Source organism: Paroedura picta, chromosome 2 (assembly GCF_049243985.1).
Source record: "Paroedura picta isolate Pp20150507F chromosome 2, Ppicta_v3.0, whole genome shotgun sequence".
Lineage (NCBI taxonomy): Eukaryota > Metazoa > Chordata > Lepidosauria > Squamata > Gekkonidae > Paroedura > Paroedura picta.
This window is the reverse complement of record NC_135370.1, coordinates 129,230,463-129,253,500: the sequence shown is the minus strand read 5'-3', so window position 1 is coordinate 129,253,500 and position 23,038 is coordinate 129,230,463. Positions and strand designations below refer to the sequence as shown.

Genomic DNA, 23,038 nt, shown 5'->3' with positions numbered 1-23,038 from the left:
AAGCGCTTTCCCCCAACGGACAACAAGCACACTACACACTAAAGAAATGTATGGAGGCAAAGGAGCATTATCTCTGCCTCCAATGTCCCACCCTGACACCCGCCTCCCTCTCCCTTCTCCTGGGGATGGGATTTTTTAAAATGCAAACAGCCTGGAGCAACGAACAGGCATACAAGCGTGCAGGCAAAACCAAAAAGATTTTTTTCCTGAAGTTGTCACACAAAGCATGCTTCTATACAGTTCCCCTCCCCCCCTAAAAAATCAGGAATGAGATTAATTTTTAAACGATCCAAGACTCGTGATTCCATAAGGGGTGGTGTTATAAAAAGCACTATGCATCTATGAATAGATGATAGGCGTTTAAACAGAGAACTATTAATTTTTAAAAAAATGGCAGGCATCACGGGACTTTTAAAAAAGGGGAAAGGGGGTGGGCTGCCTGGCTTGATTGACAGGTTGAAGAGAGTCACGTATAAACTGCGTTGTTCTCTTCCACCATTTCCAGCAGCACTTGTGGAGTGTAAGAAACGTGAAAAGGCGGCAGAGTACAGCAAGATGGCCAGTTGTTGTCTGGATCTGGTTCAAGCTTCTGGTTTTAACCTTTAAGCCTGGGCCCAGCATATCTGAGGAACTGGGCCCAGCATATCTGGGCCCAGCATATCTGAGGAACCGTCTGTCGCCCTATGCCCTGCGCAGGGCTTTACGTTCTGCGGGTACTAATCTATTGGTCATTCCCAGCCCCAGGGACTTGTGCCTGGCCTTGACCAGGGCCAGAGCCTTTTCTGTCCTGGCCCCAACCTGGTGGAAAGAGCTCCCAGAAGAGCTGCAGGCCCCGTGGGAACTTAGTCCCTTAGTCTATTTGCAGCCCTCATTTTCCATTCAAAATAGTTATATAACCAGGCCTCTCACATATGCCCCATAGAAATCTACCTCTGCTGCAGAAGTATGAATCAAGGAGTATGAATCAAGGAAGTTACTCCTTGTAATCTCTGCTTATTATGCGCAGTAAATGTTCTCATAAAAAGCAAAAGCTGCGCAACTCTATTTTATCTTCATTCCGCCCCACACTCCAGCTTCCGTCCTTTGTCCTTCTCACATGCCCTTGCTCCCCACTAAGCTTCCTCTCAGGTAAAGCCCCTCTGAAGCTAGGCAGGAGTCTTATTATACTGGATGCCTGCAACAGCTACAATTCTAGAGAAAGCAGCTAGTTGTCCAATATTCACGGGCCAACAGCTTGACTAGGATGTTTCTTCATTATATGTCCCTATATTTTAAATTGGGCCAGACTTCCAAACACTGAAGTTCCAGTTTGGGATGCTTAAACACCCATTGGTTTGGCTTACATCCTGTTTGCAGGTCATAAACAGGGAGCTGATTTTTTAAAATGTTTGTCAGCCTGTGAGCAAACTATTGTTTAAAAAGACAATTAGTAATAAGTTACGCATAAATAAATGTTGTGTTTTTATCAAATCCTACCCATCTGTGTTCACCTGAGTAATCTCTAGTGACACTAATGGCTGATGATCCATGTGAATCAGCAGCACCTTTGCATATGTTCAGATTTGCAAAAACAATTGCTGCAACCCTTTTTGGCAGGCATTTGCAACTGTTCGGCATGAATCAAGCCGGCGGTGAGCAGTGCATGTCTGATCAACACCTTCAGAATCGGTATGCTTGGTAATTGAACAAGGTCATGGTGAAATCTGTAGAGTCCCTGGCTGTTGTTGCCTACTGACTCACTCTCACACTCCTGGAGAACTAGGCAAACCCTATTTAGTGGGAGGAGCTAAAATGGACATCCTTCCCCCTAATTTGGCCGCCTTATTCTCAGGCATTTTGTGAAGGGGGCTGCAAGCTGACCAGTCTTTTACCAGTCTGTACAAACAGGGAGTAGGATGCAAAGCTTCAAGCTGGGAAGGACCTGCATTGCTGGAAGGTGGAGGCAGCAGTTCTGTAAGCAGCTGAACTTACCATTTCCCAAACAGTAATGCTCTGGTAGAAGAAATGGCAGCCAAAACCCTTTGTCTCCAGTCCCATTGCCTCCTTGGGACCGTCAAGAGTCAGGACTGTCAAGGCCTCGTGCTGAATTAGCTATGCTTGCCATCAGTGATGTCACTAGAATGTGACTATTTGGCATTTTGACATCATCACTTTTTTGGCAAGGACCATGTTGTGAAGAAGCAGCAGCCACAGGAGAGAACTGTTGCCCCAAAGGGACCACAAATAACAGGGGAAGCGAAAAACTGTAACTTGGAAATAGACATCAACCTAAAATGTCTAGCTGTTTATTCTTCTTACACCAGAAATGTCTTTTTATTTTTACAAAAGATGAACATATGATTTTCAGAAACAGTCCAGCTCCTTGGCCACCTGATGGCACTGTTGTACAGAAGACAGCAAAACCGACCACGGGTCTGTGATCCATCCACGGTTGCTAATTTTGAAAAAGAAATGCCATGTGGGATGGCTGCGGGAAGACTGCCAGCATCCTGAGTGGACACACTGATTTTGAATTAGCAATCATTAACAATTTGGAAAACTACTTAACCTTTCATCTTGAGCAAAGCTGATCTGAAATTGATCAAATGTCTATTTACAGTAATCCACAGAGAGAAGTCATTTTGCAGTGAGAAGAGCAGCAGACGTTTTGTGGCAAAGACTGAAAGTTCAGACTTGCTCAAAGGCTATTGCAGCCATGAGATCACAGAACAGGCACTTCAACAGAAGATTAATCTAGGAAAAGAATACATGTGCTCAAGGCGCTCCAAAGGCTGGGAGAAAAAAAGCTGGCTAGCTCAGCCAACTTGTTGGCTTCCCCTCACTTTGTATATTTATATGAATAAATCCCCAATCCTGCAGAATAGGTATTATAAGGAAGGTATTACCCACAAGGACTTGCAGGGTGCATCTCGTCTTCTCCTGAATCCCCTCCCCCTATTTTCTCTTTCCTTTTCCTGGCACCCCCTATAGCGTTTTTTCTGCCACCTTCTCTTCTCCTCACCCACCAGCCATGCTTCCTTTATCTGCTCCCCTGTCTTCAGCTTTCCCTCCTTCCCTCTCCCTGGTTGCCTGACCTTGGGAAAAGTCTACCAGAATTGTGGGATGCCTGCCAGGCTAAGTCCTGGTTACCCTGATAGGCCAGGCCAAGTGATACATGTAGTGAGTCTCCAATGTTTGCCATTGGGCCTCTCCCCAGCATGTCCTACTCCTTCATGGAACATCACAAAGAAGGAGGAAGATACTTCTGTCCAAGTCTGGTTTGGCACCCAAGTCTACCTCTGCTTCCTTCTGTAGCTTTGCTTTACAGAAACTGAAGCTTGAAAAGCTTAGGAATATTGTTGTGGTTGCCTAGCAACCTCCCAAAGGACTACCAAGAGCTCAGTGAGAATTCTTAGTTACATGAGTTTTTTTTGGAGGGGGGGGGGGTCAGCCACTCAATGCATTTTTCACATTTCAGGTTTTTTCTGCAAATTTGGGACTGTGTTTATGTTTGTAAAGAAACCCTCAAATCTGTCCCTAGCTTCACTTAGTGGCCCAGTTTGGAATCAGGTATATGGTAATATGGATACATACAATCATTAAAAGGTAAAGGTATCCCCTGTGCAAGCACAGAGTCATGTCTGGCCCTTGGGGTAACGCCCTCCAGCGTTTTCATGGCAGTACAAGATGGCCTTACCAGTGCCTTCCCCAGTCATCACCGTTTTACCCATCAGCAAGCTGGGTACTCATTTACTGACCTCGGAAGGATGGAAGGCTGAGTCAACCTTGAGCCAGCTGCTGGGATCCCAGCCTCATAGGCAGAGCTTTCAGACTGCATGTCTGCTGCTTACCATTCTGCGCCACAAGAGGCTCCTATACAATCATTACTCTCAAATAATCTTACAAACTACAGTCTAAACTTAGAGTAAGGAAATGTCTCTACATGCATCCCCATTTCATTATATAGTTAGGCCCTCCAAAATGGGATACTGTGATTATTAAATAATTTTGAAACACTTTAAAGTCCAATGCTTTCTAGCAAATTTACTACATGTGAAGTAGTAGTTGCAGTGCTGGATTAGGACCAGGAAGCCCTAAATTCAAATCCCCACTTGGGTAAGAAACTCACTGAATGACCCTGGGCCAGTTACTTGCTCTTTGTGTGACCCACCTTCTAGGGATAAGGTGAAAAAATAACATAGAGGAGAGGAGGATCACGTATGCCAGTGAGCTCATTAGAGGATGGGCACAATTAAAATGTAACATCCTTGGGCTATTTTTGGCAACAAGTTAAGAGCATAGATTAAAAACATACTGGAAACTGGAACTTCATTGTGAAGATAGTTTTTTAAAAATTGTAGTTTGCTACTGTTTTGCTCTGTTTTCTATAATGCTTTACTATATCATGTTACTATTGTATTATTTTAAACATTTTGACTGCACTTCAGGTGCCACAGGCAGAGACTATGACTAATCCTTATCCATTGTTGTTCCTCTATATATTTCTGAAACCGCCTAGGGGGTAGAATGTGTCCAGCTGTCCAAGTTGGAATAGGGTCAATCAGGGTGCAGCCAGCTTTGCCCAGATTGGCCCTGCCCCTCCGGCCTCTTTGCTCTCAAACGCCTCAGTGCCTGGAGCCAGCAGCAGGTGAGAGGGCCCTGGGCAAAGGGTCATGGTGGAGGGCTTGCTAACGAGGGCCTCCTGGCCTGCTAGGCTGGGCCTACTGACTAGGGACTCCCACCCTGCTGACTGCCTGCTAAGGAGCTCTGTCTCGGCCCTGCTCCCGAGCTGCCCAGCCCCCTCCCGCCCCACTTGATTCGGCTGCAAGCTGTGGCCCAAAGCCACTTTAAACTGCCTGGCCAGGGATAGGGGACCCTTTCAGGGCCCGTTCTTAGGAACGGGCTTTGAAGCTAGTAATAGTAATATATATTTTTTTTAATTAAGCAGTAGCACGATATGTTTGAAATGTAAAATCTTTTGATAGATTTTAGCTTGATTTTTAAATCGTTTAAATGCTGGGGACATATGTTTTGTTGTTAAAAGAAATGCTGCTTTAATTCTTTGCTTTACTGTACATTGTGTTGGGCATTTTATGAAGAAGCAATTCATAGGCTTTAGAGGTAATGAATAAATACTACACACAATATGTCGTAGTTCTGGAAATAAATGAATGTAGCAAACCCTTTGGGCTTATGTGGAACAATTTGATGGGGATTTGCGGGTTTAGCGTAGAGCATCTTGCTTCAGCGCCTGAGATAGAAACCTGCTATTTTAAGGAGCAGTCTAAAGCTTTAGTCCTCTATTTTTTAAAAGCCGTGGCGTGACATCAGCAAAGTCATATTGGATATATACAGACTAAATAGAGACACAGTGTAGTACAGATCGGATGTGTCAAAATGAAGTACACAATAATTAATTTTCTTTGATGGTTTCTACCACAGAAGCAAAATCACCAGGCTGGGGTCTGTCCTGTGGTGTGCCTCAGGGTTCCATTCTGTCACCCATGCGCTCCAATATTTATATGTGGTTACTGAATGAGAATTTGGGGGTAGGATGTCATGAACATGCAAAGGACACCCAACTCTACGTTTCTTTATCTAGGTCTCCAGATGTGTTCCTCAGCTCTGAACCAGGGCTTTGAGGCTGCCTGGTCAAGTGGCTAAGGCACAAGAAGCTGAAATGAACCCAGAGAATATGGAAGCACTGCTGGTTGAGAAGGCTGATCCATTTTTTGGGATGGAGAAGAGTTGTGTTGGCATTTGCAGAGCACGTTAAAAGCTTAGGGCAGCCTTTCTCAACTTTTTTACCATGGAGAAACCCCTGAAACATCCTTCAGGCTTTGAGAAACCCCAGAAGTGGTGCAAATGAAGGTAACAGTGCCTCATGCATATGTTAGGGCAGTGGTCCCCAACCTTTTTATCACCGGGGACCACTCAACGCCTTTTACTGAGGCCTGGTGGGGGGGGGGTAGTTTACTCCTCTACTCTCAACCACTGCCCTAACGCTCTCTGATCGCTATGGTAATGTTAAACATTCCTTCAAAATAAGATACAGACACGGCACAACAATGAACATAAGGAACATTTTATTTTCACTCATGAAAATATTCACTATTTTAACTCATGACAATGACAAATCAATGGGAACCCTGAGCTTGTTTCTCTGCAACGAGATAGTCCCATCTGGGAGTGATGGGAGACAATGACACCTGAAGTGTGTTGTAAAGGGCCGGGGGGATGAAGTAAAGGGCCGGGGGGGGGGGGGAGGAGAAGGCATCCTTTGGGGCCCACCTCCAATTAGTCGAAGGACCACATGTGTCCATGGCCCACAGGTTGGGGATCTCTATGTTACGGTATTCCATAGATGGGATACCATCTTTGGCAAAGTCTTAGAATCATAGAATCATAGAGTTGGAAGGGGCCATACAGGCCATCTAGTCCAACCCCCTGCTCAACGCAGGACTAGCCCTAAGCATCCTAAAGCATCCAAGAAAAGTGTGTATCCAACCTTTGCTTGAAGACTTCCAGTGAGGGGGAGCTCACCACCTCCTTAGGTAGCCTATTCCACTGCTGAACTACTCTGACTGTGAAAAACTTTTTCCTGATATCTAGCCTATATCGTTGTACTTGAAGTTTAAACCCATTACTGTGTGTCCTCTCCTCTGCAGCCAGCAGAAACAGCATCCTGCCCTCCTCCAAGTGACAACCTTTCAAATATTTAAAGAGGGCTATCATGTCCCCTCTCAACCTCCTTTTCTCCAGGCTGAACATTCCCAAGTCCCTCAACCTATCTTCATAGGGCTTGGTCCCTTGGCCCCAGATCATCTTCGTCGCTCTCCTCTGTACCCTTTCAATTTTATCTACGTCCTTCTTGAAGTGAGGCCTCCAGAACTGCACACAGTACTCCAGGTGTGGTCTGACCAGTGCCGTATACAATGGGACTATGACATCTTGTGATTTTGATGTGATGCCCCTGTTGATACAGCCCAAAATGGCATTTGCCTTTTTTACCGCTGCATCACACTGCCTGCTCATGTTTAGTTTACAGTCCACAAGTACCCCAAGGTCTCGTTCACACACAGTGCTACCTAGAAGCGTATCCCCCATCCAGTAGGCATGCTTTTCATTTTTCTGACCCAGATGCAGAACTTTACACTTATCTTTATTAAATTGCATCTTGTTCTCATTTGCCCATTTTTCCATTGTGTTCAGATCTCGTCTTCTCTATGAGCACTTTCCAGCTTCTTTCTGCAAAATGCTCACTTGGATGAGAAGCTGAAACGAGCTGGCTTTGATGATAGAAAGGATAGAAACAGAGGGTACAATCCAGTTTTCTTGAAATTACCACTGAGTTCAACAGTATGCATATCTGGCTATTGAAACTGCTGTAGGAAAATCCATCTTTATTTCTAATAGGATACAGCTGTACAGATTTCTGAAACACAGAAAGAAGGATCAGGTCATGGATTTGATCTAGAAATCTGTCAGCAGATTCATGCACTCCTGGAATACTGTGATCCAGGACCTGGGTACTGGTCAAGGGGCTGCAGTGCACTGGGAATGTGGAGGTTGAAACTGGCTTTCTTTACTCTTCTGCCAGCAAAGCTGCATGGATGGAAGAGGGGGGGGTTTCACTCGTCCCATCCTCAGCGCAATCCCTCCCCCATATGGTGATTAGCTTCTATATGCTGCAATAACATGGTCGCCACTGTATTCAGGGAGTCTTAGGCCCTTATAGGGTAAATGGTTATTTCTGCTGACAGATCATCTCAGGGGTAGTCAAACTGCAGCCCTCCAGATGTCCATGGACTACAATTCTCATGAGCCCCTACCAACATCTGGAGGTCCGCAGTTTGACTACCCCTGGATCATCTGATAAAGCAGAATACGATTTAAAAATTACTCCAGAACTCTGATCCCATCACCACAGGGATTAACTTTCCCAAGGTTGGAAGGGGTTGCTGGAAAGATCCACAGTCCTTGTGCATGCTTATTGCTTGAATTAATGTTTATTCAGAAGGCCTTTGTTTTAGGTCATTCTTAGAAGTATTTGTATATTCTTTCTGGCCACTCTGAATCTCCTTGCTACAGCTTTGCATTCCTAACATGTCATGTTCATTTATACTTTCTATGTATCTTATGCACGGACATGATAACACAATGTGAAGGTTTTGGCAATATGCCTATGTGTTGATGTACATATCTGCCTTTTGGTTTAGCAACGTATCAATCACACGCCCACCACTACTTGTGGCGATAAAACCCTTTCCACTAAATATCACAGGTACTATAAATAAATCTAGTTATATATGTTATACACACACAGCTTATTTGAAAACTTCCCTGCTGTTTACAAAACAGCAGCAGGAAATTCTCATTTCAAAGTGTCATGAATGCATATATATACATTGTTTATGGCATCCTGGGGGCGGTGTCACAGAAATAAAACATGTTAGAAATACTTTGTAGAACCAGATGGCCTCCTACAGTGGCCCCCATAGAGCAGAGAGAAATGTACAGTGGCAAGGACTGGAATATTTTGAGATTGTGGGGGCATCAGTGGACAAATATTTCCCCATGGATGTCATTAAGTGATCAGACTGCCTTCAACATGAGTTGTAAGCAAGATACTCACAGTGTGATCCCATGACTTCAACAAACTTAAAATGGAGCAACTACATAGGATTGTGCTGTAACTTGCTTTTGATACTGTGTGACTTTTTACCCTCCCTTTGAAGCAGACTAGAGTAATTGTAACTGTTGCACAAATTTAGGATTACGAAGGAGTAGAAAATCATCTTGACCAAATGGAGCCTCACCCCTTTCAAGGACGTTTACTCATAGAGATCATTGAAAAGACTCAAACAATTGTCTCCTCAGAGTGCATTACACAGCAGCAAAGGTTTTATTCTCTCTTTAAAGTTTGTTTATGCATTGGAGAATGCTATCACAAAGAAACATTAAAGTCCATCATATATTAATTACTACAATATAAAACAATAATATTGCTCTCTGTCAGTAGGAATAACTCTTTTACTTTCTGTGATGAATTATATCCCCCCAAAATAATTCACATACAGTTAATTTGCAGATTAAAAAAAAATAGTTCCAGTCTTCCTGAGTGATTTTTAAAAACATCTGTTGCTTTACCAGATGCTCTGTTAATGAAAATCATTGCTTGCCTACAATGCACTCAACACAATTGTCACCTACATAATAAGGCACACAGAAACTGGAGGGAAATGCAGAAGCTGCAAGTAAACAAAGAAGCCAGCCATAACACAATGAGAAAATGACCCATATTGTTTTGACCTTGAATTAACTGACCATCAATACAATACCACTATAGGATCAGGGATAGACTGATTCACCAAGATACCACAAAGATCAGTTCAGCTGCTTGATCCACTAGTAGAATCACACTGGCATTCTTCCAGGTATCCACTGCTAAAATGCAAGTACAAGAGCAGGGTGCTCTCTGGAAGGGAGAGTATAGGGGAGCTCCTTACCTATACATGTCCCAAGTCTAACCTCAAAACCACTGGCAGAGGAAACCATAATGTTGTACTGTTATATTTGTGGAACACTTTCTCTAGGGAGGCTCATCATATACTTTCTTGGATGGTACTTGAGATTTAAGCAGAGTAGCATTCTGATGGAGAGTTTGGACCCTACAGCTAAAGGTATTTGCTGCTATTGACTTCCTGCCTATTCTTGGGGTTTTTTGCATGCTATAAATTTAGCATCATACTTACCCTCTGAAGATGCTATATTCCAGCTGCTCTGCATGATGTCACCAACCTCCTACGTCTGGCCAGCAAACTACTTGCTATATCCACCATTTTAAAGTGCAAGTTGGCAAATCCTAAAAAGTGGATTCACCAGCCTAAAAAGTGCTACCCCCCAGCAGACAACCAGCAGGCCAGCAGCAAAATAAATGTATGTAGGCAAAAAGTAATACCTCTGCCTCCAATGTCCCATGCTTGCACCCACCTCCCTCTTCCTTCTTCCGGGGATGGGAATTTCTTTTTTTTTCTCTTTTTTTAGGTGAACTGCCTGTAGTAACGAATAGGCAGACAAAAGTGCAGGCAATGCCAGAAATAAAAGAATTATTTTCCAAAGTTGTAACACAAAGCATGCCTCTCTAAAGTCCCCCCCCAAAAAAATCAGGAATGAGATTAATGTTTTAAAGTAGCGATCCCCAACCTGTGGGCCGCAGACACATGTGGTCCTTCGACTAATTGGAGGTGGGCCCCGAAGGACTCCTTCTCTCCCCCCCCGGCCCTTTACTTCCTCCCCCCGGCCCTTTATAACACACTTTGGGTGTCATTGTCTCCCATCACTCCCAGATGGGACTATCTCGTTGCAGAGAAACAAGCTCAGGGTTCCCATTGATTTGTCATTGTCATGAGTTAAAATTTCCATGAAAATAAAATGTTCCTTATGTTCATTGTTGTGGTGTGTCTGTATCTTATTTTGAAGGGATGTTTAAACATTACCATAGTGATCAGAGAGTGTTAGGGCAGTGGTTGAGAGTAGAGGAGTAAACTACCCCCCCCACACACCGGGCCTCAGTAAAAGGTGGTCCCCGGTGATAAAAAGGTCGGGGACCACTGTTGTAAAGTATCAAAAGACTTGTGATTCCATAAAGGGCGATGTTCAAAAACCACCATGCATCTATGTTCATATGCATAGGCGTTTAAATGGAGAACTATGCATTAATAAAAAATTAGCAGGCATCGTGGGAACTTTAAAACATGGAGAATGGTGATTGGCTGCCTGGATTGATTGACAGGCAGAAGAAGTGCTGGATTGATTGACAGTCAGAGGAAGTGCTCTCTTCTGCCATTTCTAGAAGCACATGTGGAGGGTGAGAAGTGCGAAAAGGTGGCGGATAAAAGCAAGACAGCAAAAAGGCAAGGAGGGCCTGGGAGGTGTGATATGATCGAGCGCTATGCCATTCAGCTGGCATAAAACTATTTTTACTGATGTGCGGAAATTTCCTTGGAGTTCACAGGTATTCTGATGAGCTGGATTTGCTGCTCAGGATTACATATTCATCTGGTCATTCTGACCTTGTTTCAACATCAGAGGTTATAAATTTTTGTTACACTTGCCTTAAATTCTCACTGGCTGCCTTGAGGCAGAAGACAAGGCAGAAATATTTGAAATGAATATTTTCCTGAGCATGAAAATGGAGAAAGGCTGAGTTTCTGTGAATGCAAGAGACTGTTTGGATTCCACTTGAAATATAAATGTGGGAAATGCAAATGTGGATTTAAGAGTCTCTTGAGGAAAAGCTCTCCACTTTTCTACTTGATCAGGAGTGCAGCGACTTAGAGAAAAATAATTTCATTCAAAATGATATTATGGAAACTGATTGTACAAGAGAGGTTTCAAAGCCTTACACAAATGTTGCAGACGTATGTGATCAGTTAAAATGAATTCATCAGAACACTGAAAATAGCCACACTTTTGGTAGGACTTAATTGCTCCTCTCTTTGAAGTGCAGTTTATAGAAAAAACAGGGAAATACCTTGCCTATAATATAATTTCAAGTATCACAAGCAATGTACTGCCTGGCCCAAAGTGACATAAAATGGATGTTGACCAGGATAAGTCTGGACAGTTTAGAATATGTGGGAAGGAATGGCTAACAACCTCCTTCCCATGCCAGGAGATTAATAATTTAGGACAATTTGGTAATAATCTCATCAGGTTCCATTCTCACTTCACCTGCACCCATCTGCCTGAATTAGGCAGTACTTAACACTTTTCTCAAAGTTGATAGTTTTCCATACAGTAAGTTTCATCAAGCACTTATAGCTCAACTCCAGGTAAACCCATTACGCTTCTTCCGAATCATTGTCTACCTCCGGAAGATTCCCATTGAGATATTGTTATGGAGGCTAATATGTCAGACTGTCCAGGGGAACATTTCCCTATATCAAGAACATCTAGCCAGCAGTGTGTGTGTGTGTGTTCTTGGACTCTCAGCACATCTCCCTCTTGCATGTGTACCTCCCTCCCTTTCTTCTGTGAAATGCTGGTAATTTTGCTGCAGCTTCCGCGGACCTCTTCATGTCATGACTGGCAATATTGCCCACCCTGAAATTTTCTCTCCTCACTCCCTAATTTTCTTTTAGCTAGCCTTCTGTGTTTTCCAATGTACCCCTTTATTTCCACCCAATAAAGAACATTTAAAGATTATTTTGAGTTCTCTAAACGTGGAGATCCTAATTACCTGTTTCTAGCTATGTCTCCTTTAAAAGCTAATTTCCTGAATTAAATAGTAGACTGCGTCTTTGCGCAACTATGAATAGAGAGTAATTATCAGTAACAAAATATTAGACAGTATTTTAATTTTCTAACATTTTAAAATTTTAGACAGCAGCTATCAAGATCTCAAGAGCGACACTGTCAGACAGCATAATTTCATCCATTAGTTGGGGGTTCTTTCTATACATAATATGATTTCTTTTAAAATGTCTGGCTAATAAGTACATTTCTGTTTTTTAATTGGGACAAGAGTGGCTGTACTGTATACTAAACATACATTGCTCTGCTGTGTCATCAACATCCATGTTTCATCTCACTATTTTTCATTCCTTTTCTTTCCCATTCATTTGCATCTCCAAGTACACTGAATTCAAGAACACACACACATAGGTAAAAGTAACAACCAACAAGCTCTTCTGGATGAGGCAGAACATTCTAATGAACAAACGGAAATTAAAATAAATTGCACTGTATTAACCTGAAGATGAATTTTAGTGCAGGTCTCCTTAGGTAATGATGAAGGCAATCCAATAAAACTGATCTAAATTAAATTTGCTGTGTGGTCCTGCAAAATAAGGCGAACACTGAATGCTACTCTTTTACTTAGCTAAGCTTCTCTAGCAGATTTTCAAGAAACAAGTAGGGGGCAGCGGGGGGTGGAAATGATTCTGAGTCTTCAGCCTTAATTACTACAATGTTTCCCTTAATTGAGAAAATGCTGGGAAGGGGTGTCAGCAGCATGGGAAGAAAAAGGCAAAGAAGAAGAGTTGTTTTTAATACCCTGCTTTTCACGGCTTGAAGGAGTCTCAAAGCAGCTTACAAGCACCTTCCCTTCCTCTCCCCACAACAGTCACCCTCTGAGATAGGTGAAGCTGAGAGCGCTCAGACAGAACTGCTTGGTCAGAACAGTACTATCAGGGCTGTGACAAGGCCAAGGTCACCCAGCTGGCTGCATGTGGTGGAGCAGGGAATCAAACTAGGTTCTCCAAAACTCTTTGTCTCTATATGTTCTGTAAGGTAAAGGTAAAGGTATCCCCTGTGTAAGCACCGGGTCATGTCTGACCCTTGGGGTGACCCCTCTAGCGTTTTCATGGCAGACTCAATACAGGGTGGTTTGCCAGTGCCTTCCCCAGTCATTACCGTTTACCCCCCAGCAAGCTGGGTACTCATTTTACCGACCTTGGAAGGATGGAAGGCTGAGTCAACCTTGAGCCGGCTGCTGGGATTGAACTCCCAGCCTCATAGGCAGAGCTTTCAGACTGCATGTATGCTGCCTTACCACTCTGCGCCACAAGAGGCTCTTATATTGCATCTTAAAATCATACAAACCTATTCAGGGTTATGAGTCCTACCCTGCCTCTGGATTATATTCTCTTCACTTGAATCCAGGAGTAAAGGGACATTCATTGATGTCAGGAGGGATCAAGTGCAGAATATCCACTGGATGAGCCCTGTATGTTGCTGTAAATGGATTGTCAGCTATAGTGCACTAATCGAGACCCAACCTTTTTAGTCTTGGCTGGGAAAATTCAGGAAGCCCTGCATTGCTCCTGGCAGCCATTGGACACTTCACAACTCCCCATAAGGTGCCCATCAGTCTCAGCCTGCCCTGTCCATAGTCCCAGCTCTCATAAATCAGAAGGAGGCCTTTATCAGACATAGAGAACTTTGCTCAATAATAAATAGGCTGCCTGGAAGACAGGAATACAATTTCTCAACTGTTCTGTTCTGTTGCTGTCTAGTAAACATGCACTCACACCTTCTTGTGCACAAATACATACCCAGAGGAAAGGGCAGGGCACACATTTATGTACATATTCATAACATGGACTATTCACTGCTTACAATAGATAGCACAGCTCCTTAGAAAAACAGCACGAACATCAAATCCCAAATGTAGGCTCCCATGCAGTCAAGCATGCAAGCTACAATTTCTCTCGTTTAAAATTTAAAATATAATTCATCCACTTGCCCACTGAAATAAATAAGGTTTCAGGTGCTCCTATTCTGGAGTCTAGATTAATCCCACTAGAACTACAGTTCCAGTTCCAGTAGCATGACTAAAGCAGTTCTAGATCTTGCCACCTTTCAGACCGTGGTGGATACACAGATGGCCTTTCCCCCACCATGGTTATGAGACTGGTCTCTGTGGCATTCCGCAGGGCAACTGAGGGGACAGACGAAGTTCTGCCATGAACCCAATTCTCAAACTATGTATTCTAGGCCAGTGGTCCCCAACCCCCGGTCCAGGGACCGGTACCAGTCCGTAGATCAGTCGGTAACGGAACGCGACTCCTCCTTGTCCTCCTCCCCGGCTGCTGCCTTGGGGGCTTCTCTGCCACTCTGCTGCTGGCTCACCTTTGGTGCTCTCCAGCAGCTGCCATGGCTGGGGCATCCCCTTGGTGTGGCACTGCACAGCTGCTGCTGGCAGCACCCCCCAGCGGGCGGTGGGAAGTCAGGGGCACCAGCGGGAAAGCAAATGGAGCAGGGGCTCAAATGGCGGTGACACCCCTTGGCAAAAGACTACCTCCCCCCGGGCCTCAGTAAAATTGTCAAGCATTGACCGGTCCCTGGTGATAAAAAGGTTGGGGACCACTGTTCTAGGCCACTAGACAATGATGGCCCTGAAATAGAGGCTAACAGTCTTTGGAGTAATTGTGAGAGCGAGGAGATAGGGCCAGCCTAAATAGGGGCGAGGACGGTGCTTGTTTATATCACCCACATATTTCTTTCCCATTAAGGGATTTCAACCCAAGTGTCGTCTTCCTGACAGTCCTCCTCAATGCAGTTGTGGCAAAGCCTCTAAGAAAGCTTCCAGCTGAGATGCCAATATTTTGACACTTGTCTTAGTGTAAAGAGAAATTCCACATGGAAATATTTTCAGAAATGTGTAAGTAATTTGTTTAGACATTTTCAATCCACTCAAGATGTTTCTTTATCTCTGACATGTTATTACACATTCAACGTCAAAGCTTACAGTTTCCAAAACCCACCAGAGTATCCTTCCCCACCTGCTCTTCCTGCAGATCCTTGTCCTTAAGGGCCTGCAGGATGCACCACTATAAATCTAGTGGCTTGATACCAGTGTGGTCACATGGGAGCCAATTAAATGCACATTACAAGAAAGATGTAGTCTGTGGTTCTCCATTGGGGAGAACTGGGATCAGAAAATTTCATGAAGGCAATGGCCCTAAGAGATTATTGGTTTTCCGCTCACAATGAATCCAAATGAGAATTTCATGATCACAACACAATGCTAAATCCTCAAACCCAAAATACTGGAACAATGTGGAAAAATATTTTATAGCCAGTTCCTTTTTAGATAGATATTTAGATAGATATTGTCTTTATTAAGAGATTAGGGGCCTAGGACATATCACAGTGCAGAGGGCTTTCACTGACAACAGTAATTAGCCAGTCATGTCATTTTCCCAGCCTCTTAGAATCATAGAATTCTCCACAGAATGGCTGTCCCAGGTGAAGGAGGGGAAATACACAGTATGATGAACATCTATTCTGCTATGGAGGAATGGGAGATTTCATCATTGTGCTGTCATTTGGAGGTGTTCCCCCATGTTTGCCATCTTCACTTGGCCAACAGCTGATGTTCTAGAATTTCCTGATAATAAATGAATGATTGACTCCTCCCCTCCCAATTTACCTCATAAGAGTTCCCTAGACATTGCCCCTTTCTGTATATATTTCCCATGCTGAAGAGCCATGAAACTAGAGAATGCTCTTAGCAATTGGTCAATTTGCCGAGTGAAGCAACTGCCAGGGCTCCAGAAAACCTTACCACCAACCCCTCTCTCAGCATAGTTAGACCCCTGCTTTCATTTTTCTTTTTTTCCTTCAAAAGCTGCAGGCAAGCAGCCATTGTTTGCTGTCGTTTGCTTGGAGTAGTCACCACAGCCACATTTAGGAATATAAACAGGCAAGAGAAACTAATACACAGGTTTTGCACACATGCTGAAACTCTGTTTTTAATAGGTTTTGTCAGGCATCCTGCAATGTTGACTTCAAATGCAGATGACCTGGAGCAGGGCAGTAGGTACAATCCTGCTACTATTTTCACACTTAATATTTATACATATGCGTTCAGTTTCTGAGGTTAGTATGAATAATGATTCCCCCCCTCCCTGTCGGCACACAGTGCAATCTTTTGAGCATAATCAGCTGTTCCTTTTTTTTTCATGTGGAACACATCTTCTAGCATGCCTCTTAAAACCGATGTGAATACAGGTGTGGTCGGGCACCAGGGAGTGCACTAGAAGAGGCAGGGGGGTGGCTGGTGGAGGAGGCCAAAGCTGCAGCCGAGGTGGCAGCCATGCAGCCTCCGCAGGCCCAGACAGCTGCCACAAAGAATCTGTGGGCAGGGGCAGTGGCCACACACCTTCTGCGGGCCCAGGCAGTGGCCTCAAAGCCTCTCTGGGCAGAGGCAGCGGCCATGCCACCTCCACAGGCTCAGGCGGCAGTCGCAGGACCTCCATGGATAGAGGCAGCAGTCACACCACCTCTGCAGGCCCAGGTGGTGGTGGCAAAGAATCTGCAGGTGGAAGCAGCACCCGCACAGCCTCCGTGGGCCCAGGAGGCAGCCACAAAGCCTTTATGGGCAGAGGTGGTGGCCTTGCCACCTCTGCTGGCCTGGGAGGGGAAGCAAGGGCAGGGCAAAATGGGGAGATGGAATGTGTGCGTGTGTGTGTGTGTGTGTGTGTGAGAGAGAGAGAGAGAGAGAGAAGGGGGGAGGGACTAAGGAGCCCAGAGCAGGTATGTGTTCTACATACCTTTTGAGAGTCAGGCTTTCACTAATTTTTCTTCCTATGATTTGGTGTCTAGACTTTATTCTTGATAGACTCATAGCTAAACCAAATGACATCTTACCAATGCTGAATAGGAAGTTTGGTAATAATTTCCAATCCTTCACCAGCTTGTTAATAAAGTCTAATGTTATGCTAGCTTTGAGTGTCTAAAAGTGTTGGCTCATGTTGGCTCATTAGTATAGCTGATAAACTGCCCTTGGAATTCTATTACCAAATCATTTTTCTCTATTTTATAATTACTTAAAAAGGTTTTTCACCTCTTCTCACTGTGCAATACACTGCAGAGCCCATAAGCTTGAATTAATGTTGAATTAACTGTACAGTTAGGTTTTTCAGGATCCTTCCAGCAAAGGCTTTCCATGGTTGTACTTTGGGTCAACAGTACCAGGAAGCTCTCCATGCAAGCAAGCTTTTGTTTTGCTCTTCCCCTACACTGTATCAGGAAATATAAGTTCCCCCAGAAAAAATGATCCTTCATTCCTGAAGCAGGGTACAGTCTACTGTCTCTTTTGCAGATGGTCGCAGTCTTTCCTTTCTAGTAGTAATATTTTCTTCCCCTGCCAGACTGATCTTGATTTTCATCACAGGTCTTTGTAAAGAAGGTAACCAGATGAAGGTTTCCCTAGTTATGGAGATAAGAGATTGGGAAATGCCTCATTGGCTAAATGGCTGTATTTCAGGGTCATGTTAAATGCACAGGAGCAGAGCCTGTGACAAAGCTGAAAAACTCAAGGAAGACATTGTGCATTGGGTCCCGGGAAGCAGAGCAGGAAGAGCTACAGCTTCAGCTCTGCAGCCAGGGAGCTTCTAAAGGGAGCGAATGCTGGCAGGGGCTCATGGGAATTGTAGTCCATGGACATCACTGAAAACTCCTGCTGGACAGTTGCTAATCTTATTTTATTTATTTAGGGCATTTATATGCCACCCTTTTTGCTCTAACTTTACAGAGGGCCTGCATTTTGTTTGGATCAAGAGCCCAGTTACAAAATGTTTAACTTTAGAATAACAAAGGCTCCTTGACTGCTCCCACCCCTAAATACACAAATAGCAACTTGGGATACACATGCATTCTTCCTCTTTCTTCTCCTCCAGTTGTCACAAACACACCATGTGTGATAGTGATTCAGATTCAGAAAACCTTTATTGGCATAAAATGCGTGCCAGTAACACAGTCACCTTCTCATGGCAAGCATATGTGTGAGCAGGAAGTACCATATTTTCCCACATAAGAACACCCAGTGCTGGTGGGTGGGTGGGTGGGGGGAGTGCTCTTCCACATCAGGAGCAGATCATGAAAGGAATAATGTTGTCTCTGCATAACAAAATATGCAACAGCATATTTATTAAGCCCAAAAGTGGGAAAGTCCCATTGCAGCTACGTGAATGCAAGAGGCCACTTTTCAGAATACCAGAGTCTTTCATTAGGATAAATATAATCAGCTTACAAATGATCCTGGTGTGTTCCTCTGTTCTCCTAGTGACAGCAAGACCGACTGCTTAATCAAGCCTATGAATATTAAAGAAGGAAGCCAGCAATCCCTCTTCTTGGCTAAACACATATCAACTCAACTTGTCTTGTGCCTTCTGCCCTTGAGTTCATGAGATACATTTTCAAATGAAATGAAGCAGTTGTTTTTCCCCAGGAACTTAGAGATATAAAGTTTGCCAACATGCCATTAGACTCACATCACTGTGCTTTAAAAAAACAAACCAACCCAGAACCAATACTTGGCAAAAGACTCTCTTCACTGAAAGTCTCATCTTGCAAACTGCTGATGATATTACATAGTATCTAGGGACTGTAGATACTGTTGAAGTCACAGGAGAGCTGAAAATCTGCATGGCTGCAGTTGTGCTACAGAGTGCAAAACAAGAACAACACAAGCGCAACATAGCCTCTGAATTTTGGTGGCTTATTGAGGCCCCTCCAAATGACACTGTCAACCTTCACGATGCCGCCATTTTTAAAGCATGATGTGGTAAATCCGGGAAAGTGGATTTACCACTCTCTGTCGCACATCCCAGAGGTGAACAAGCAGCAAGCAGCCATGGTAAGACCATATGGAGGGGGAAATGCACAAGAGGCTTGTGACCATTGTCCCACCTTCACTGCTTGTTCACCTCTCCCAGCAGCCTGCTGCCTCTGCTCAGGAAACTTTCTCCACCTACTCAGAACTTGGCCGGCAGATGTCAGGTCAGCTCGATGGCCTGCAGGGTGAGACAGGTCAAACAGAGCCTGTTTATTTTCTCCCCCCCACCCCCTGCCAGCCAGGACTCCAGCATTTCCTTCAGGCCAGCTCCCAAGTACCATCTTCCTAGGGATGGAATCCTTTAAGGATTGGGGGGTTTTTTTGGTCCTTTACCTTCCATGGCAATGCATATGCATAGCAGCGAGTATGCATTGCCCCACGTAGGATCAAAAAAATTGCTAGATACACAAACCTTCGATTGGTTGCCTCCACTGATTGACAGGCCAAGGAGAGGTGAGTGAAAGAGCGCGTTGCTCTCTCTGGTGCCCTTTTCATCACTAGTAAGGAGGGGAAAATGTGAGACGGGGAGGCAGAGTGGAGGGGGAAAATAGTGCAATTTATTATCCTGCAATTGTGGGTAGGAGACATGACATGATTTGGCCCTGCATGCGGAAAAGGTAGTGGTCTTAAGCACAGAATCTGAGCTTCTTTCCTTCTCTCAAATTCTCTTCCAGTGTGGATGTGCAGCAAAGCTGCAAAAAATGCTAATCTGATAGCTCTGTGGCCACACAGGGGCTTCAGTGTGCACAGAGAGTTCCTCATAGTTATTCACTCAATTATAGTTGCATGCTCAGAATATTACCTGACTTAGTTAAGCAGTGGAATAGGCTGCCTGAGGAGGTGGTGAGCTCCCCCTCACTGGCAGTCTTCAAGCAAAGGTTGGATACACACTTTTCTTGGATGCTTTAGGATGCTTAGGGCTGATCCTGCGTTGAGCAGGGGGTTGGACTAGATGGCCTGTATGGCCCCTTCCAACTCTATGATTCTATGATTCTAAAGCTGGGTACTCATTTTACCGACCTCGGAAGGATGGAAGGCTGAGTCAACCTTGAGCCGGCTGCTGGGATTGAACTCCCAGCCTCATGGGCAAAGCTTTCAGGCGGCTGCCTTACCACTCTGTGCCCCAAGAGGCTCTTAATTAGCATAATTTATTTCAATTGCTAACATTGGGATTGCTAGACAGAGAGTCTTTTTACAGCAGAATAAAGTATATCATCCAAGGAACTGTAAAATACAGCAACTATATTTATTTACATGTTTTGACAAGCCATTCAAGGCATTTTGGAACAAAGCACAGATATTACCAGTATCTCTTCCCATAAAAGAAGGAATCTCAAAGTGACTTACAATCACCTTCCCTTCCCCTCCCCACAACAGACACCCTTTGCAGTAGATAAGGCTGATAGAGCTCTGCGAGAACTGTGATTGGCCCAAGATCACTCACCTCACAGAATCATAGAGTCAGAAGGGTCACCTATTCCAAACTCACAGCTACCTGCCCACCCATTACATCCCCCCCCCCCCAAATAACAGAATCCCTGGCCAATCTGGCCTGGAAGAAATTCACCTTCCAGCTCTAAAGTGGCAATTGCATGCAAGAAAGGGCCATGAGAGCCAAACATTGATATAATCCCTTTTGCCCACCCGCTCACAATCTGCCTAGTCCACAGAATCAGCATTTCTGTCAGACGGCTGCATGTAGAGGAGTGGGGAATCACACCTAATTAGAGGCCATCGCTCATAACCACTACACCAAGCTAGCACCTAGTCCTACTTTAAGAGACAGCAATGTAAGGACTGGGAGACACAATGTCAAGACACTGGGGATGGTCCTGGACTCTATGGAGGCCCAGGTCATGAACGTTGCCCAACAGGCTTTATACCATCTTTGTCAAGCATGGCAAGTCAGGCACTTGTACCTTATCTTTCAGTTCCCAAGCTACTCACATTTATCCATGCACAAACACCTCCAGGCTAGACTTCTGCAACTTGCAGCGCTACCCCTGAGATTATTCCAGAATCTTTAACTGGCTCAGAAGACAGTAGAATGGGTCCTTACAAAGCCTGTGCTCTCTCAACTGCATTGGCTCCAGATTAAACATCAGATCAATTTGAAGGTTTTGGTCATCATCTTTAAAGCTCTCAGTGGTCTGGGACCCTCTTAACTATGGGACAGCCTCCTCCCATATATCTCCGCAAAGACTTTAAGAGCTAGAGAACAAAATTTGCTTAAGATCTCCAGCCCCAAAGATATCAAACTTGGCCTCAACCAGGGCCAGGAACTTTTCAACCCTGGCCCCGGCCTAGCGCAAGGCTCTCCCTGGTGAGCTCAGGACCCTGCAGGACCTTGGACAGAGCTGTTCTGCCAGGCCTACAACTGAGGCCTAAAAAATGTTGAAATCCTGGCCTCCCTGTTATGTTATTGTTTTAAATATGTTGTTAGCAGCCCTGAACCCCAGGGAAGGGCAGGCTATAAATACATTCTTCTTATTATTATACATGTCCAATCTGTCATGAAACTTGCTGGACCAGTGACCTTGTGCCAGTCACAGATTTTCAGTGGAATCTTGTTGCAAGGATAAAAAGGAAGAGCAGAGAAGTTGTAAGTAGCTTTTGGTTGGGAAGCAAAGAGAGGTATAAATATTTAAATAAACCAATTTATGCATGCAACTTGTTTCCATAGCTGAACCAGCTGTGCTCCTTATCAGTCCCCTGGAAGTCTTGCTGAGATCCCAGACGTCTCACAGTTCCCATTCAGAACATCCCAATAAGCTGGGACAAAACTACTCCACTGCCACATCTGCATATCAATGGCTATTAGTTATGTATTTAAAACATCCATTAGTGGCCTTTATATCTCATAGGAACTCAAGGCAATGTCCAAAACAAATGATAACAAAATATATTAAAACCACTAGTTGAAATTGACTGCCAGTAAGGGGAAGAACTAATCAAATGCCATCATGAATAAAACAGTTTTCAGCTGCCTCCTAGAGGTTGAGATTGAGGGCCCAAAGCACCACCCTAGGGAGGTTCTTCCATAACCGTGGAGATGTAACTGAAAAGGCCCTCTCTCATGAACTTATAAGACAAGCTTCTTTGTTTGATGGGACAACCAATAGGGTCTCTCCCTGTGACCTTTGTTCTTGGACAGGGAACATTAATAGCAACATACCATAGTTCAAACATCACATGTACCTGTGACAACACTGGGGATTTTTGACAAGAAGCTTTTGACAGTTCGGATGGGTACTCCTCCCGTTTTGTCATCCTGCATTCTTGTAATGATGTTTTCTATCTGGCAAACAAGAGACAAAGCAACATTATTCTTGCAAACCTGGTGACCAATGAGACTTAGTGATATCAGTAAGAGTTTTTGTACTATGATCAAAAGGTACAAGATTGACAGAGCTGATAGTGCTAAGAACAAGGAAATGTAATCAAGCAAATAGATTGATCAAGCAAAGATAATAAAAAACAAACCAAATAAGAAAACATTTTATTGAATCAACTTCAGTTGAATCAAGTGTCGATTTCTGAATTACATACAATAAGACGTAGCTTTGGGCAATAACATAAAGATATACAAATATACACAGAATATTACGTTTCCAGAGTGATCTTACCTTCTAAGGCCATTGACTTCAATCAGCATCTGACACTATAACCATTAAATTTAACTGGTTCTCCAGGAGTGAGAAAAGTATAAGGGTATGTTGCTCATCTGTAAACAGCCCGTGGCGCCACGGGCGCCACGGACTGTATAAAGGAGTAAGGGGTAGTGGGGAGGAGTTAGGGCGGGACCGGTCCGGGATAAAAACTCGGGGGGGGCCAATCAGGAGCCGCGAAGCGGCTCCTGATTGGCCCCTCCGAGTGTCAATCCCGCCCCAAGCAGACAATGGGGAGCCGCGCGAAGCGCGGCTCCCCATT

At 44.2% G+C, this 23,038-nt stretch overlaps 1 protein-coding gene across 10 annotated transcripts in view; it reads right to left on the bottom strand.

Annotated features, from left to right (window-relative positions):
- RGS6 (regulator of G protein signaling 6) overlaps nt 1-23,038 on the bottom strand; it is a 289,988-nt gene that overhangs the window by 113,583 nt on the left and 153,367 nt on the right. For 8 of the 10 annotated variants that reach the window (XR_013228421.1, XR_013228422.1, XR_013228423.1 and 5 more), the window contains exon 3: nt 22,307-22,406. The exons of 1 other annotated variant lie outside the window; for it this stretch is intronic. Coding sequence is in view for 4 of the 9 variants with exons in the window: in XM_077322670.1 (XP_077178785.1) it covers nt 22,307-22,406 (100 nt within the window). In the remaining 5 variants the exon portion in view is untranslated. Of the gene's footprint in view, nt 1-22,283; nt 22,407-23,038 lie in introns of those variants that run through there. One more of the 10 variants, XM_077322675.1, reaches the window with a different exon arrangement.